The sequence below is a fragment of the Tamandua tetradactyla genome, chromosome 12 (assembly GCF_023851605.1).
Source record: "Tamandua tetradactyla isolate mTamTet1 chromosome 12, mTamTet1.pri, whole genome shotgun sequence".
Taxonomy (NCBI): domain Eukaryota; kingdom Metazoa; phylum Chordata; class Mammalia; order Pilosa; family Myrmecophagidae; genus Tamandua; species Tamandua tetradactyla.
The window spans coordinates 4,541,942-4,561,443 of NC_135338.1; the positions used below are offsets into that span (position 1 = coordinate 4,541,942).

Below are 19,502 nucleotides of genomic sequence, written 5' to 3' on the forward strand. Positions count from 1 at the left end.
CACTGTTTGTGTTATGCAGTGTTCTAGTTTTCTAGCTGTCAGAATGAAACACACCAGAGATGGATTGCTTTTAATAAAAGGGGATTTTTTTTGTTAGTTCTTCAGAGGAAAGGCAGCCAACTTTCCACTGAGGTTCTTTCTTACGTGGGAAGGTACAGGATGGTCTCTGCTGTCCTTCTCTCCAGGCCTCTGGGTTCCAACAACTTTCCCCAGGGTGACTTCTAGCTTCTTCCTATATTAGTTGGAGAAGAAGTTTTGTACGACTCCAAACTTTTAAAATATATTGAGCCTTGTTTTGTGACCCCCAAATTGTCTATCCAAGTGTATACTTGAGAAGAGTGAATATTCAGCTGCTGTTGGGTGGCGTGTTCTCTCTCTGTATATTTATCAGGTCTAGTTGGTTTATAGTATTGTTTAAGTCTTTTGTGTCTTTAATGTTTTTTTTTTGTCTAGATTCTAGACTCTGTTGTTAGGTGCATATATGTTTATAATGGTTATATATTCTTGATGAAATGACCCTTTATCAATATATAGTGTCCTTCTTTGTCCCTTGTAACAGTTTTTGATTTAATGTCCATTTTATCTGATTTAAGTGTAGTCACCTTAGGTCTCTTTTGGATACTATTTGCATGAAATAATCTTTCAATCCTTTCACTTCCAACCTATTTGTGTCTCTGAATTTAAGGTGAGTCTCTTGCAAACAGCACATAGTTAGGTCGTGCTTTTTTAAAAATCCATGCTGCCAATCTGCCTATTGATTGGAGATTGTAAACTTTTTACATTCAAAGTGACTACTGAAAATGCAAGATGTCCGCCTTTTGTTATTTTGTTTTTTTAAGTCATACCATTTTGTCCTCAATTCTCCCATTACTGCCAACTTTTGTATTTAGTTGATTATTTGTTGTGAAACATTTTGGCTACTTTCTCATTTCCTTTTGTGCATATTTTTCAGGGTTTTTCTCTGTGGTTATCATGGGATTTATGCAACATCCTAAATTTATTTGATATCAATTTAACTCTGTAGCATACACAAACTTTGTTCCTATACCCCTCAGTCCTTTCAACTTTATGTTGTTCTTGTCACAAATTTCTTTATACAATGTGTGTCCATAACCACAAATCTTTCATTTCCTTTTATGGATTTGCATTTTAGATCCTGTAAGAGGTAGAAAGTGGAGTTATAAACCAAAAATACAATAGTACTGGCATACATATTCATCCATATTTTTTCCTTTACCAGAGATCTTGATTTTTTCATGTGGCTTCAGTTTATTTGTGCAGGTCTTTCCTTTCAATCTGAAGAACTTCCTTTAGCATTCCCTGTGGTGGAAGTCTAGTGGTAATGAACTCTCTCAGATTTTGTTTATCTAGGAATGTCTAGCTTTGTCAGATATAGAACTCTTGGCTTGCAGTTTTTTCTTTAAGTCCTTTATATGCCATCCCATTGCCTTCTTGCCACCTTGGTTTTGATAAGTTTTGGTACTTAATCTTATTGAGGGTCTCTTTTACAGAATTCTCTGCTTTTCTCTTTTGGCTTCCAGAATTCTCTTTTCTTTGGCAATCAACATGTTGATTATAGTGTGTCTCACTGTGGGTTATTTTGAGTTTATCTCATCTTCAGCTCATTGAATTTCTTGTCTTAAGACAATTTTTAAAGAAATCTTTGGTATGGTCAAATTCTGGGCTTCCTAGTTGTTGGTTTATAATGCTTTATTTTACTATTTTGCATGGGTTACCATTTCATATTTCTTTGTATATCTTGTAATATTTTGTTGCACACAATATTTTAATATTTAATGTTTTATCTCTGTATTTTTATTACAGAGCATGTCTGTTACTTTAGATTGTCTACACCTAGAGTTGCCTTTAATGCCAGGAGATAACAAAAGAAAATGAGAAAAAAAGAAAATGCTTTCCCCAATCTTTGCAGATGCCTGTGTAAATGCTCTTCATCAGAGCTTAGCCTAACAATGATGCCAAATAATAGCCCAAGGCAAAAGGTAAGGTCCTCCCTGGTCTTTCTTGAGTATGCATCATGTCTTGACTATGCAAGTGTGGCTTTGGAAATTTCCCTGTTTACATGAATCTTAAACTCCTTATTCCCCTAGAAAACGGTCTTTCCTTCTGGTCCCAGGTGCTATATTGTAGATCTTAAAGCTGGTAATCTTTTCCCCTAGGCATCAATGATTTGATTGTTTTCTTACTGGTCAATGTTCCTTACAACCCTCAAACTGCCTCTACATGTAGGGCAATTTCTGTGATGGTGAACGGCAATGAGTATCATGGTTCAGACCTTCAGAGAGCCACTAGATAGATTAGTACAGACACATATCATATGTGCAACAGGGTTTCTCTGTTTCCTCTGAAACTGGGACGAGGGACCCATACTGAGAGAGCGGGCTAGCTCAGCCCTGTGCCAGGGAGGGGGTGGTTGAAGGGATAGTAAGGGTACCAGGAGGTTTTCCTACCATTTTAAAGTTGCCTTTTTCTTGATTTGGTGCTTACTCTGTTATTGCAATCCTTCTACTGTTTTCCATAGCTCTGAGATAGATGGTTCTGCCAGTTTTGGCTTAAAACTTCTGTTGGGAGGATTGAATCTTGGAACATCACACTGCCACCTTGGCGACATCCCCTGTATCCTTTTTACAAATTCTGTATTTGCTTAAATCAGCCAGAATCGATTTCTGTTGCTTGTAACTAAGGATTTGTATTTGCATCAGAGGTCTGGGCTGGAGGTAAATATTTGCTAGTCATCTGTGCAGTGGTGGTTTTGGAAGTCAGGGCTTGGATGAGATCCCTTAACGGTAGAGTACAGGATGAGAAGGTGGCCAATGATTGCGTCTGAGGCACCTATAACATTTAATGGATGAGTAGGAGAGGAGGAGCCTGAACAAGGAGATAGTGATTTTATTAGAGATAGGAAAACAACAACAACTAACAAACAGGTAATTACCATCTCTTAGAAGCCAAGGGAGAAGAGTGTTTTAAGAAGGAGGGATGATGAAGACTGTTGAATACTGCTGAGAGGTCAGGTAAGGACTGAAACATATTCCTTGTATTTAGTGACATGATGTCATTGTCATCTTCAATAAGAGCAATTTTTATGGAGTGCTGGGATGGAAGGCAGATTGGAATAAGGTCAGAAATGAAAAGGAGAGGAAATAGAGACAGTGTGAGTGTAGACTTTTTTCCTTCCTTCTTTTCTTCTTTCTCCTCCTCTGCCATCTCCTCCTCCTCCTTCTCCTCCTTTTTAACTGAGAGAGATTTGACCATATTCAAAGTTGATGGAAAGGATCCAACTGAATAGAAGCAATAGAATTCACCTAAGGATAACGTTTACCTGAGTCAAGGTTCTATAATTTTTCTAATGCAGCACTGCATTTCATTGGGAGTGGGGGGAGGGATTTATTTAAGATTATCCAGTAGATGGAGCATCTTCATTGCTTTTCCAGAATAGATTTTTGGAATGGAATAGATAGTGGTGATGGTGATAGATCTCCGGTATGTTTTTGTGAGTATAATTAGGATATGTATAAATCTGAATATAAATGCTAATAAATTGAACTTCTGGTCTCTGTAAGATGGTGTTTCTAAATTTTCACAAATCTCCATGAGAAAACGTACTGTTGAGTTGAAGTTAATCAACTCTTTTGACCTATCAAGCTTTCTTGACAGTTATAGCACTGTAGTGTCAGCAAGACTGAAAAACTTTGCTTTTCATATTCATTCTCTCTTGTCTTCTTGAAGAGGAGTACTTAATAAATATACACCAAGAAGTACAATAAGAATAGATCTGCTAAATCTCTTACATCACTAAAACTTACATTAGCTTTGATGGCTCACCATCATTGATTCTAACTAGTGAACATTACTTCATGTTATATTAAAGATGGCTATGCATATCTGAGGCACTTAAGTAAGAAAATTTTCTGAAAGTTTTTTTAACAATCTGCAAAAAATTTAGGCTATGGTGAATTGAGGCAATTATTTGGATCATTTGATTAAAAGCATTTTCATCAGAAATATAGCAATAATTGAAGTAATTTGCGGGACTATTTGTTTAAATTATTTTTTCTTCACTTTTAATTTCAGTTTGGATCTTTATTTGGACCTGAACAAATTAGCATCAAAACATTTAAATAAATGTGTTCGAATTCTTATGCTTGAGTTTCAAATATTTGGAAAATGCTGATTCAGAACTGAATTTTGATAACAGAGCTAGGGTTGTATATTCCTGTCACACTGAGGCAAATATCAATTTTTACTGCTGCTGTGCAAACTATTTCAAATGTTCACGTTGGGGCAGGCCACGGTGGCTTAGCAGGCGGAGTTCTAGCCTGCCATGCCAGAGACCCGGTTTCGATTCCCGGTGCCTGCCCATGCAAAAAAAAAAAAAAAAAAAAAAAAAGTTCACGTTGGCCGGGCCACGGTGGCTAGAGTTGTCGCCTGCCATGCCGGAAACCCGGGTTGAACACCTGGTGCCTACCCGTGCAAAAAAAAAAAAAATTTCATGTTATACTACAAACGGAATTAGTCTTAAAAAAACAACAAGAACACTCGTCTTTCAGGCCACGGGAGAGTCCTTGGCATGTTCCCTTCTCCTCCCTTTAGAACTCTGTCTCTGTCTCCAGCGCTCACTTCTTCGATCTTACGGTCCCCGGTTTAGGTTCCTCCTGCCAAGGAAGTAGTGACTGCCGCCCTCCCCATCTCCCCGCGGGGCTGGGCGGGGCCGGGCGGGGCTGGTGAGGGGCTGGTGAGGGGCTGGTGCGGGAGCGGCGCCAGGGGCGGGGCTCTTGCCGGGGGCGGGGCTCCTCCCGGGGGGCGGGGCTCCCGCCCCCGCGCGTCAGGCTTCGCGGTCCGGGCCTGGGCGCGCGAGATTTTGATTGGCGCCTGGGATGACGGGAGGCGCCGAGCTTGGGGCGGTGGAGGTGCGGCTGACGAGGGCGGGAAGAGACGTGTGGGCGGCGGTCCTGAGGGGACTGCGGGCGGTCGGGCGCGTCCCCTCGTCCCCTCGTCCCCTCGTCCCGCGCCCCGCGGTGGGCCCCGAGGGCGGCGCGTGCGGGGCGGCCTCGGCGAGGGACGCGGCGAGGCTGTGAGGGAGCGGGAGGCCGTGGGGGATCCCCGCCCAGGAGCGCCCGGGAAGGGGGGGGGCTCCCGGAGTCTGCGGGCCACGCGCGACGGCGAATGCCGGGCCCGTCTGCAGCGCGGGTGGCAGCTGTGTGACGACCCCCACTTTGGTGACTCCTGGGGGTAAAGTGGGAGACGTGGTTGGCGCTGGTCCTCCGGACGCCACTTCGCTGCCGGGTGCCGCGTCGCCCCGTTGAGGAATCTTGCGGCGCGGAGTGGTTTCCTCGTCGGGAAGGGCGTGACTGCGCGGGGGAATAAGTTAGAGCTCCTGTTTATTTTAAGGGCGTGTCCTTTTGAGAAATCTGGGACTCTGTGGACCCAGGAGACTCAGAGCCTTGGTACACCACCCCGCGCAGGGGTCTCCTGTGTTAGAAGGGTTGGGAATGTGCACTGCTAAGTCTAAGATTTCAGCAGCTCCTTCCTTATAAATGCCTTTTTTTTTTTTTTAAAGACAGTGTCCAAGATGAATGACAGCCTGTTTGTCAGTTTGGACAGACTTTTGCTAGAATTTGGTAGGTATAAGATGAGAATAAAAAATAGGTTACTATTTGTGTTGTGATTTGACACCTTTAAAATGCAGTGAAGTTACAGAAGAATTATTTATTTTAGTTTTCCAGTATGAGCAAGACATACGTACTAAAGAAGATATGATTCAGCGAGTTAATAGTAAGTGGCGTTGTCTGATACAAATACTTGTCTTTTAATTTTTTCCTGGCGTAGAAGATAATATCCAGTTGCCCTGCCTTGCTCAGGGCAATTTGTTGACATAACTTTTGTGTCAGTTCAGTCTAGTGATTAATAATCAGCTATTGTGGTTACCAGAGGCGAAATACTGTGATTTAACTACAGTTTTTGGATGGCAAATTTTTGTATTCAGCGTTTAATTATTTTGTGTTGAAGAATCTTGCTTTAAGCAGAAACGACTCTGTAAGTGCAGCTGACAATGTTATTTTTTTCCTCAAACATCACTAGTTATTTCAAATATCTGAGTGAAAAATTTTTATCTCTACAAAATCCACGAGAAATTAGGGGTCGAGATGAATGGATGCTACATTTCAAGGAATAATAATTCTGAAAAATATTATGAATTAAACAGCAAGGCAAATGACATACACTATTTTTAGGATCTGACATAAAAGCTCTCAGAAGAAAACTGTTAATTTCTTAACGGTTCTGAAAAAGTAGAATTTGGTTATCTTTCCTGCAATAAAAAAATGGAATACTAAGTATTAAGAATTTATTTTAATTTTTCGAGAAATGATAGCACACTTTTCTGTCATCTTTGCTCACCTACCACAAAGAAATAAATGCGTTGAATATGCTTTAAATAATTGATATGGAATTGATGAATGGAAATTTAACATTGGTCAATAATAAAAGTCTGTTATTAGTATCATAAATGACTAAATGTTGTTTATTTGAACTCATAGCATGAAACACTGATCTTAGATAACACTTAATCTAACCCTTTGATGTTAAAGATTAGAGACAGGGATCGTTTATTTCCGTTCAGTCCCAAACAGAAATCCTTCTTAGCTTCTCAGTCCAGGCTCAAGCCTGTCCTGGGTCTCTGCTTCTCTGTTCTCTGGCTCTGCTCTTTTTAGGGGACTTGCTGTTCCCCTTTTCTCGACTGTATTTGTTTTTTCTGAATTTGCCTTCTGTCTTAATAAACATTTCTTCTTTCAAGAATGCTTTGAAGATATTAAGGAAAACAAAGCAACTATTTGTAAGATACACGAAAATATAAATACAACGGATGAGGAAATTGATCATTACTGCAGACATAGTAAGAAGATCAAAGACAACTGTAATAAGTGAGTGTTTGAAATAAATTAACTTTCATTAGTTGTTACTAGATTCTTTAATTCAAGGTTTCTTAGTTTATAACTGAAGATGCTGTTGCTTTGAAGTAGTATTCTATATTAGCAAAATGATGGCTCAGGTCTTAAATTGCCTGGTTACATGCCACTGTAGAAAGGGATCTCAGGAGGTTCAAAAGAAAAATAGAAGGGCTGTATAAGGGCTCGCCAATTTAGATCCACTTACTCTAAATACAGAGTTTTCAGTCGGCTCAGTATATAAAATTCTTATATTAATTTGAAATAATTTCCAACTTTGATTTTTCTGATTTTTGTGTAAAGGAATCCAGTCTAAAATTAGTAGCTTTTAAAAATAAAAGTATTCAATATGTCTGTTATAAGAAATTAAGCATTTTATAATAAAGTCATTGTGAACAGAGTTAACTGTTTATTGCAAATTCTTATAAAATGTGTTCGTTTTCTGTACTTAATTTTATCTATTGTATTAAGTACTATACTTAAGATTCCTATTTTTTTAAAAAATATTTTGTTATTCAAAAATATGAGCCTTCTTGGTTTTCCCCATTATTACTTTTTACTGATTTTTTAAATTATGAAAGTAACACATACCTAGTATAAAAATTCAAACCATGCACAAATGTATATAGCAAACGTTTTTCCTTTCTTGCTGCTCCCACCCCCTGCCCTGTTCTCCTTCCTCATAAGTAATCACTCTTAACAGTTTGGTGAGTATCCTTCCGAATCTTTCCAATAAATATTCGACATAATTATTACATATACATATCTATACATCTATTTACCTTTCTTTTTCTTTAAAAAAATGGGGTCATACTATACTTTTTCTATATCTTGCCTTTTAAATTTAGTAGTATGTAATGGAAATTGTACAATGCATCTAATATTGAATAGCTCTTCATTGTTTTTAATAGTTCCTTAGTATTTTATACTACTGATGTATTTTAAGGTATTTAAACATTTCCCTATTGATGGACATTTAGGTTGTTTCCAGTTTTTCCCTGCTATAATTAACATGTACATGTACCCTTCCACATTTATACATCTGTACCTATAGAATAGAATCCTAGAAGTAAAATGGCTAGATCAAAGAGTATACATTTTTAAAAATTTGAGAGAAAATGCCAAACTGCTCTCCAAAAGTTTGTACAAATTTATACTCCCAATAACAATGAGAGTTTCTATTCACAACCTTGCCAACACTGAAATTATCAATCTTTAATTTTTTCGGCAGTCTGATAGGCAAACAATTATGTTTGAATATTTCTTGTTATGTTGATCTTATGTTTTATTGTAGTAGGTTTTGCAGTGGGTCTAGGAAAATGATCGTTTTCCCTTAGAAATATCATGTGTCTTAGATATACTTTACACAAGCTTAATAATCTTTGGTGGGTTCTGAAGAGAGTTAGTAGATTTTGTTGATTTTAATATATTTAAATTCATAAATACAACAGTTCATGATTTCAGCTTGCTGATTAAGAGATTTAAATGTAAAATATGAATCCGTGAAAGTACAAGAGTACATAGATAACTATATAATATTTGGGAGAAGGTTTTGTATATATGTCACGAAAGGTACAAACAACAGAGGAAAAGTTGGATAAATGCGACTACCTACAAGTAAAAAGAAAAATGCCTCATAATGACTGTTAAAGAGAAGTGATAAGCTAGGAAAAAATGTCAGATAAAGGTTGTTTTTAAAAAATATATAAAATGCTTGTGGAAATAAGACAAAGACCCCATTAAAAATGAACAAAGAAGGTAAAACATAAATAACAAAGTGAAGGAATACTAAATCTAAAAATTTAAATTGAACAAATGTTCAGTCTTATTAATCATCAAAGAGAGCCAAATCAAAGCAACAATGAACTGCCTTTTTTTTTTTTATGCCTTCAAGTTTTTAAAGATTTAAAAAAAGACAATGTTAGCCAGGTAATAAGAAAATTAACTCTCTCATAAACTGTAGGAGTATATACTGGTATAAACCTTTTGGATGCCATTTTAGTATATCTTTTAAAAAGCTTTAAAAATAGGGTGGGCCGCGGTGGCTCAGCAGGTAAGAGTGCTTGCCTGCCATGCCCGAGGACCCGGGTTCGATTCCTGGTGCCTGCCCATGTTAAAAAAAAAAAAAATTTAAAAATAAGCAGGGCTTTTGGTTAAGCTATTCCATGTCTGAATTATTTGTAAAGAATAATTAGGTATTCTCTCAAAGATATAGTGTACAAGAAGATATATGTCTCAACCTTTTTCATGATAGCAGAACATTGGAAGCAATTCTAATTAGGTGATTAAATGAATGAATTTTGGTTAATGAAATTTTCTATATCCATATGAATAAACAATATGTAACTAATAAAATTTTGAAATAAGTATATATTTCTTGACATGGAAAAACGTTAGCAGGATATTACAGATTGAACAAGGGAGGTTATAAAACAATATTCATAGTATGAACTCAACTTGGTCATTGTATATTTGTATATAATTAGAATAAATCTAGAAGGATGTACATCAGAAGGCTTACAGTGAATATCTTCTCAGTGAACATGTATTATAGATTTTTAAGAGTGTACATATAACCTTTGACCTTGTTATTACATTTTAGGGAATATTTTCTAAGAAAATAGTTAGAAATTCAGACAAATAGTTAAGTACAAATCGTGTTTATAATGGAGAAACTTAGATTAAGCACAAGTGGCCAACAATATGGGAATGATTGAATAATTTACAGAATATTATGTATCCATTAAAATCTATATAGTGACTTCTTGGTGACAAGGAAAATGCGTATAATTTAAAAGTAAGTGATACAAGAATATGGTGTTATATGAATATGATCAACTATGTTAAAATATATGTAGTAAAATTTGAAGCAATGTATTAAAATAATAGTTATTAACATCTTGCATTTGCATGGCATATTTGTTATAAGTAATAAACCAATACAGATAGATTATTTTTAACTACAGTTTACATTAGGGCTCATTCTTTGTATAGCCCCATGCTTTTTGACAAATGCATAATCCACCATTAAAGTACTATAAAGAATAGTATCCCTTCCCTAAAAATGTGCTGTGTGCCGCCTATTCATTCCTTTCCTCATCCCTTTCAAGCACTGGCAACCCCTGATCTTTTTCTTTGTACTGTCTCTATAGTTTTGCCTTTTCCTTAATGTCATATAGTTTGACTCATACAGTATGTAGCCATTCATACTGGCTTTGTTCACTTAACAATATACATGTAAGGTTCTTCCATGACTTTTCATGGCTTGATAGCTCCTTTCTTGCATTGCTGAATAATATCCCATTGAATGCATGCACCACATTTTGTTTATCCATTCATTTTTTAAAGGATATCTTGGTAACTTCTAGCTTGGGGCAATTATGAATAAAGCTGTATAAACATGATGTGCAGGTTTTTGTGTGGACACATGTTTTCAGCTCATTTGGGTAAATACCTAGTATCAGGATTATTGCTAGATTGTATGGTAAGGCTATGTTTAGCTTTGTAAGAAACTGTTAGACTGTCTTCTAAAGTGGACGCAACCATTTTGCATTCCCATCAGCAAGAATGAATGTTCTTTTTGCTCCACATTTTTGTCAGTGTTTAAGATTTTAGCCATTCTCATAGATGTGTAGTAAATATCTTATTATTGTTTTAATTGGCAATTCCCTAATGATGTATAATATTAAGCATCTTTTCATGTATTATTTATTATTTGTATACCTTTTTTGGTGTAGTGTCTGCTCAGATATTTTTCCTGTTTTTAAATTGAGCTGTTTGTTTTCTTATTGTTGAGTTTGAAGAGTTCTTTATATATGGATACAAGTCCTTTGTCAGAAATGTATTTTATTTTGCAATTTTTTTTTTGCAAAAAATGGTCAGTAGTCAAAATATTTTTGGCTTCATCATTGGCTTGTCCTTTCATATTCTTAACAGTGTCTTTTGCAGAGCAGAAGTTTTTAATTTTAATGAAGTCCAACTTATCAATTGTTTCTTTCATTATGGTGCTTTTGGTGTTGTATCTAAGAAATGGTCAAACCCAAGGCAACTAGATTTTCTCTTATATTATCTTCTAGAAGCTTTATGGTTTTGTTTGGCATGGGTCTTTGATACATTTTGAGTTAATTGTTTTGAAGAGTGTAACATTTGTGTCTAGATTCATTTTTTTGCATGAAGATACCCGGTTGTTCCTGTGCCATTTGTTAAAGACTATCATTTCTCCATTCAATTACCTTTTCTCCTTTATCAAAGATTAATTGACTCAATTTTTATGGATCTATTTCTGGGCTCTCTTTTCTGTTCCTTTGATCTATTTACCTATTCTTTTGCCACTACCAAGCTGACTTGATCATTGTAGCTTTATGGTAGGTCTTAAAGTCAAGTAGGGTCAGTTCTCTGACCTTGTTCTATTCTGGGTCTTTTGCCTTCCCCCACATAAACTTTAGAATTAACTTCTTGAAATCCACAAGTTGTGATATCCACAAAATAACTTGCTGAGATTTTGATTGGGATTGCATTGCATGTTTAAATTAAGTTGGAAATAATTGACATCTTAATAATGAATCTCCCTATTCAAGAACACAGGCTGTCTGTCTATTTAGATCCTCTTTGATTTCTTTCATCAGAATTATATGAGTATAGTTTTTCTTCATTTAAATCTTGTGCCTTTTTGTTAGGTTTATACCTAGTGTATTAGCTAGGGTTCCCTAGAGATTCATTTTTTGGTACTCATGTAAGTAATGTGTTTTTCATTTCAAATTCCACTTGTTCATTGCCAGTATGTAGGAAGCGGATGATTCTTTATATTACCCTTGTATGTTGCAGCCTGGCTATAAAAATTTATTAGTTCCAGGAAGTTTTTGTTTTTTTTTTTAGTCAGTTCTTTAGGATTTTCTACATGCAGTCACATTATATGCAAAGACAGTTTTATTTCTTCCTTCCTAATTTGTATATTTTTTGAATTGAAATAAAGATTAGACAAAAGTCTAGAGGAAACATTTACTTAGAAAGTGCCATAGAGTATGTTAATTTAAAATTCTTCATATTGGTGAACTTTTAAAAAGTTCTGTAATGAAACAAAACGTACAGGATGAATAACTCGTTTTTATTCTTATTACATGGGCCTGGACTTTCTCTTTCTAGCTCAGGAGGGTATAATAACATGCTTTTCTATGTTTCAAAAGAGAAAGAAGATTCTCTTAATTCCTGTCTTAGCTCTTTGAATACTTACTCCAAAAGAATTTCTTGGCCAATCTTAGAAATATAATGAAGAAAGGCTGATGTTAGAGTATTGCAGTGTATGATAAAAATGCCATAGCAACAGCCATACCATATTTCCTCCTTCCCTAGTCATCATTCCAAAACAGATTCTATGTAAAAATTAATTGATATTTGAGCTTATTGTAAGTTCATGAATGTTGGACATGGTTGGTAATGGGAGATAAGAATATTTTTCTTGATATAAGTATTTCCTCTAGAACGATAAATATTTGTTTATTTTTAAATGGTTAAATTTATTATTTATGTCATATATCTGTCAATTTATCATTCTGAGATGCTAATAAAATATGATTTTTTTCCATAGCTGGAAGCCAACATGCGATGTTTTTCATAAGCATGAAGATTATATGCAGGAACAGTTTGCTATTTGTCAACAAACTACTGAAAAAGACAAGTAACGATACATATATTAATTTAAGCATATCAGTTTTGTAATTTAGTATTTATGGATCATTATGCTTCATAAGAATGTTCATTGAAAAAGGTAGAAATTTTGTATACTGAAGAAGTTTTGTATTTTTTTTGATGAGTACAATATTTTGGATTCTTTGATTGTCTTTGGAGATCTAATTGTTTGTAGTAAAGCTCTGTTAACCCTGGCTATGTATAGATATAATCTCTCAGTAGTATTTATTATAGCACAGTGCTTCAGTGACTTGTTAATGATGAACTATTATAGGTAAACATCTGGGGGAATACTTATATGTAGAATTAGCTTTTAAAAAATTTTTGGGGTTAGCTTTTCTTTGTTTTTACATGGGCAGGCACTGGGAACCAAACCTGGGTCTCTGGCATGACAGGTGAGAACTCTGCCACTGAGCCACTGTTGCCTGCTCTCTAAGCTACCATTGCCTGCCCTGGGGGTTAACTTTTGAAGGACATTTTATATCAAAATTCAGTTTTTTGGGCTTTGCAAGTGTAGTGGAGGGTTGTATTTTAATAGATAAACACTGATAATTGTGTGGATTTATTTTATTGTGTATATAGTCACATGGGGACTAAATATAATTAGTGAATTTAATGAAACAAGTAAGATGAGGGACTACGAACACATTAAATACCACAAAAATTTCACCTAATTTAAAAAAAACTGACTATTTTTAACATAATTGGATGATAACAGTATATTTTAATATTTTAATTTAAAAGCACATGCAATCTAGAATGCAGTCATCTTTATATTCAAGAGTGGGTCTTAAGAGAACATAGGGACTGAAGGTATAGATTTGGATTTCACTGGTCTTCAAAATCATAGAAATGGGTGAAATAGCCCAGTACAATATATGGAGCAAAATAAGGAGAAAGCTAGGGTACATCATTCAAAGATTAGGAGAGGGTGGAATCAATGAAGGAGACTGTTATATGTTATTATTTATAGACCTGCTTCATTCCCAAAATACTTTGAAATTATTAGTGTAAACATATAATAACATAGTATTAAAAAGTAACTAGCTATATGAATCAAATTGACAGGGAAGTAAGGGAAGATGAAGTTTTTGGTCAACTTAGAAATTCTTACTACATGGTCTTGCACATTGTTGCACATTAGGCGTTGAAATTCCTAGTTTTAAAACATTGAGAAAATGTGAGCAGTATGAGATTCAGAATATTCATTTTTTAAAAAACAGTTCAGTTGTTTAGGATAAGCAGTTTTTTTTCTAGCACTGAGACTTGAAAGAAATTTATCCCTTTATGCTCATAAAGGGGAAATTGTTCAACATGGTAGTCAGTATCTGTGATGGTCTCCCCCAAATAACTGTTTCTTATAATATATCTCAGTGCAAGCCATGGCTGTATGAAATTATTTCATAAAAATGATTCTTTAAGGGGCTAACACAAACCAGTCCAGACCAAATAGGCACTTCATGTGTTGTGGATAATTTCTCTGAGCCAGTCAGAGATATGAATGTGAAAACATCTATTTAAATCTTCCCTGAACCAGTCACACAAATTGATTGTATTGATGACTCAATTTGTAAAAGGAAAAGAATTATTTATTGGTGTCATGGGTAATGAAGGACATAGAGGCACCAGTTATTTACTTCTCCTAATCTCACATCCCCATTTCAAGCATTCACCGGGAATGGTATTACTGGCAGCAGATAGGATAATGATGGCTTTTCTTGAATTAAGAGTTGGCTATGTTGGACTCTGCCAAAGTTCGTATATGGAATGTGTTAGAAGAGTAGATGTGAATATACAATATGAATAGAATGGGCCATGGTAGTCTCACTTGGGGTAGTATGCTAATCTCACTTGAAACTGGTGACCCAGGCTCAGTCTTATCGTGGGTATTTCTCCCCTACTCACACCATTTCCTTAAGTTGTTACGTTGAGGAGGGAGGTTGGGGAGGATCACTTAATTAGCAAAATATGCCTTTTGAGAAATAGTACCTTGATTGTTTTGGTCTCAACTGCTTTACCCTGTTAAAGGGGCAGAGTTTTGTAATACTAAGAAATTAAAACATTCTGGGTGGGCCACGGTGGCTCAGCAGGCAAGAATGCTTGCCTGCCATGCCAGAGGACCTGGGTTCGAGTCCCCATGCCTGCCCATGTAAAAAAAAAAATAAATAAATAAAACATTCTTAAAATTCAGACTTGCTGAACAGTGCAAGGCTCTTATCCTTACTTTTTTTCTTATACAGTTTATGAAAACTTGCTCTTCTTTTTTTATCTGCTAAGGTGATATAATCATTACAGTATCTTCTAATAAGTTCCTCATGTAGTATGACTTAATCCAAGAGGTAAAATTAGAAAATCTTGAGGAACGTAAGGAACATAAATTTTTCTGAAAATTTTTGTAAATATTATTTCTAGAAACGAAGTATTTGATAAAAATGGAATAAAAAGAGGTTTCAAGCATGTATTTTCTTTGAAGAACCTGGATTGAACATTTTCACTGTTGTCAATTAAGGGGTCAGCAAACTTGTTTTGTTAAGTACCATATAGTAAATATTTTAGGCTTTGTGGACTCTACTGTCTCTGTCATAACTACTCAAATTTGCTATTGTGGCATAAAAGCAGCTTTAGACAATTTTTAAGGGAATGAATTGTGTTCCAACAAAACTTTTCTTATAGACATTGAAATTTGAATTTCATGTAATTTTAATGTGTCATGAAATATTACTCTTTTGATTTTTTTTTTCTCTAATCATTTTTAAATATGTAAACCATTCTTAGCTCATGGGCCATACAAAAACAGGTGGCAGGCTGAATTTGGCCCAGGCCATAGTTTGTTGACTGCTGTTGAAGATCACAAGCATAGACCAAATGAGAAGGCAGGGTTAATATCCTCTTTTAAGAATTAACAGTCCCGTGAATGTTTGTGGCTACATAGATGACCGCTCCACCTCAATTTGAGAGATGGACAAAAGGAGTTCCAAATGGTATTGAAATATTCTTCATAAAATAGTTCTTGAGTATACATGAGTGAATGTGAACCCAGAGCTCTAACATAGAGGATGACTTCATGTGATAATTTTAGCTTAGAAAATTGAAGGAGATTTAAAAGGTATGGTCACAGAGGTGGCTGAGCTGGGGAAAGTAAAGTCTCAGAACCCAAGGAATAAGAGGATAGAGGTTCAAAGAATAAGTGATCCAAAGAACCAGATTCTGTGCTGTCAGTTAGAATGAGTACTGAAAAGCAATCCTTGAATTGTACAAATTAGATCACTAGTGACCTTGGGAAGAGCAGTTTCATTAAAATGGTGAGGGTGGAAGGTAAATTGAAGAGGATTAAAAAGATGATAACTCAGGTCGTGGACGAAAAGAGTAGAGTAGAGAAGTGTGATGGATGGAGTTAGGAAAAATTTGAATGGCAGGCAGAATTGATAGAAGTAGTAGTTATTTGTTTTGTCTTTTATGTTTAATTTAGTAGAATTTTACAAGTGATATTTACAAAGCTTTTAGATACGCTTTGTTATATAGATGTCATTTCTTTTAATTTTAACAGAAAAATGTATCATGATTATATGTACCAATATAAAGATGTTTTGAAGCAATACCAACTAAAATACTCAGAAAAACGTTTTTCACATGAATATTATGAGAAGAAAACAGAACATGAAGAAATTAGAAACAGAGTGTTGGCATGTACTGAGCAACTAAAAATGAATGAAACTATTTTTATGGAATTTTTAGGTATCAATATTTTTGCTATATTATTTTAATAATGGTATCTTAGTCATGAAAAGATTATAACAAATCATTCTAAAATATTACTTTGTTTTTCAGTGCCTGCTCCCTTTCCATCCCTTATTAAATGGACATTACACATGTATCCACGATACTATTTCTACTTAGAATTTTCATTAGATAAGTATTATTTTTTACATTTTAATTGTTATTGTGTTTCTCTGGTGAGAATCACATGGATTTTTTTTTCATTAAAAGGCTAGAGCTTACCTTAGAGGTCATCTGGGACTAGTTTTCATATATGTCCAGGTGATCAGAAGCAGGCAGTTTTAGTGAGAATAAAATGATAACATGTATTTCGCTTTTAATGGCATGTCATAGCTGCTAAACCAATGACAGAGTCATCTTGCTCTGTATTACCAGAGGAAGAGTTACAGTTAAACAGATTGTTACTTGTTAGGATAGATGGTGGTAGGGGTCACAATTATTCATTCATCTATAGATATTCATTGGGTGCCTACTTCATGCCATTCACTACTGAAGAAGACACAGAACTTTCTTCCAAGGAGCTCAAATTTTAGTAGGAGAGATAGACATGTAAACAAATAATATAGTGACACTGTAATAAATGCCTTATTAACTTGTTTAAGTATTGCCTGCTTATCAGGGAAATCTTCCCTGATGATGAACTTGGAACTTGGATCCTCTATGATCCTTCATATGCTTTTCTATCAGATAGGAAACTTTATCTTCTTTATCCCTGCATTGTATGTTTGCTTCCTGCCTGTTTCTTCCTAAATCACCCTTTTATCTCCTTTGCTATTTGCTCACTCTATGTTTTGATTTTAGCCTATTCTATTCTTAGTTATCAATTTGCTGCCCATCTGTGCTTTAACTTCTAAGTGGTAAGGGACGGAGGTTGGTAGATGTAGAAAGTATAGCAGAAATTTAGAGAGGGATGGAGGATAGGATGAAATCTAAGGTTGCATGACAAACAAGAGATGAATGAAGGAAAGGAAAATTAAGGATTAAGATTTAACTATATCTAAAAGTTAATAATTTTGACAGCAAATCAAAGATTAGCATTTAAATATCCATTAAAAAATTTAAGTAAGTAATTTTGAGAATAATATGGTGTTATAAATAATATTTACCTGAAATTTTGTGTCTTAACTTTAGATCATATTTTTTAAGGCAGGATAGGAAAAATCTGGCATATTTCCTTTGGAGTTCGTGTTTACTCTCACTAGCCTATTAATTTTTCAATTATCCTAAATGGATTTTAGAGTAACTTAGAAAATTGTATTAGTTAATAGCCATGCAGGATGTCTGTAAATAACTTACACATTATCCGCTTGAAATCGGGTATAAATCCAGTTCAAGCAAAAAATTCAGATGAGACATCTATCCCTCTTCTGAATCCTAAAGAGTGCGCTAGTGAATTTTGTAGAGTGAGAAAAGGGAAATTGGGTAGATTTTTCACGTTGACTTTGGTACACATAGATAATGGGAACATAAGAAATTTAGACATGAATTGAATTGATAATGACATTATAAACAGGCTAAAAAGACAAAAACAAAAAACCACCCTTTAAAAATATTTAACTGAAAGAAAATAATCCTAACAAATGTATTGGATAAAGTGTTATTTTTAAGCTCAGTATACAACAAATTATTGTTTAATAGAACATACATATAAATAATGTTACATAACATTATTTTTGATATAGTATGTTATAAGTGTAAAATTTACCTGCATAACAGTTCCTTAACGTTGAAGAGTTGATTTGAGACGTAAAACACAAGATATTCTTACACATGCCAACAATTTTACCAAAAGTTCATCTGAATTGAAGAACGAAGTAGATGAAGTGGAAGTAGAAGTTAATTGTTTAAACCAGGTATATATTTTGTTATATATTTCTAATATATATATTAATGTATAAATGTATATTAGTTGGCAGTCTTAAAAGTACTATTTTCAAGAGAGCCTAAACTTGAAGAAAGGCTTAAGGCTTAAATTTGTGAAGTTAAAAATTTTGAAAAAAAGTTCTCTCTCTTTGTGTATACTAAGAGACTTATAGGAATTGGCACATAGTACTGTGGGGGCTTGCAAATCCAAATTCCATAGGGAAGGCCACAAGTTAGAAATTCCTATAAAGGTGCAGTTGAATTCCCCAGGGGAAGCTGGCTGGCTGAAATAGAGGCAGAAATTCATTCTGACTTCTGAAATTCTCAGTGTTGGCTTTTAGGACTACCATCTGATTGGATGAGGAGATGCCCTACATTGTTGAGGGCATCTCCTTTGTTGATTGTAGATGTAATCAGCCATAGATGCAATTAATTTATTATAGATGCAAATCCATTTAATACCCTCATAGTAACAATTAGACCAGTGCTCATTTGACCAAACATCTAGATACCTACCTTATGCTAGTCAAGCTGACACATGAAATTGACCATCACAGCACTCAATGATTTTTTTTTCTATGAGTTTGTTTTAAATTCAGTTTCAGTCACTATCTTTGAAATAAAAACAAAATGTTTTAAAGTTATCACTAAATAATTATCAGCAGGACTCATCTGATACATTGTAAGTGGCTCAATTCAAAGGACTGATTTTAAATATTCTCTTGATTGAAAAATAGTGGATTTACTTATAATTTCTAGTGAAATTGGTCAGTCCTAGAAAGATATGTTCTTTTTAAATTACACTGAGACTATTTCAGTGGAAAGCTAGTTATGATAATTTATTTGCTTCAGATTACCTTTAGAGCCAAAATGTTTGAGATTCTGAGTATATTCAACTCTGAGTTTCAAGGAATGGTTTAACTTTTTTTGGAGGGTAGCGTGGCTAAGGAAGGAAAATGAAGAAGATTTAGCTTAAGAACAGAAGTTTATAGATGCTGAAAAAAAAAGAACAGGTGTTTAAAGACATGAAAAGAGCTACAACAGTGTTGGCAGAAAAGGGAACAAAGGCAGTAAGTGGTATAAAGAATTTAATCTTGACAAATTTAATACTGTACATTATAATCTTTTCTGAGCTAGTTTAGAACTAGTTTGGCCTTCAAGAAAGAAGAATACATTTTAGTATTTTTTCTTGAATACACTTTAGTGTCATCC

The 19,502-nt window shown here is 34.9% G+C and overlaps 1 protein-coding gene across 4 annotated transcripts in view; it reads left to right on the forward strand.

Annotated features, from left to right (window-relative positions):
- Positions 1 to 4,869: 4,869 nt before the first annotated feature.
- Positions 4,870 to 19,502, forward strand: part of C12H14orf39 (chromosome 12 C14orf39 homolog) — a 46,853-nt gene continuing 32,220 nt past the window's right edge. For 2 of the 4 annotated variants that reach the window (XM_077122464.1, XM_077122463.1), the window contains exons 1-8: positions 4,870 to 4,928; positions 5,579 to 5,639; positions 5,737 to 5,793; positions 6,815 to 6,941; positions 12,550 to 12,639; positions 16,198 to 16,385; positions 16,479 to 16,521; positions 18,160 to 18,280. In XM_077122464.1, the coding sequence (XP_076978579.1) occupies positions 4,896 to 4,928; positions 5,579 to 5,639; positions 5,737 to 5,793; positions 6,815 to 6,941; positions 12,550 to 12,639; positions 16,198 to 16,385; positions 16,479 to 16,521; positions 18,160 to 18,280 (720 nt within the window). In that variant the 5' untranslated portion in view covers positions 4,870 to 4,895. The other 2 variants (XM_077122465.1, XM_077122466.1) reach the window with 2 other exon arrangements.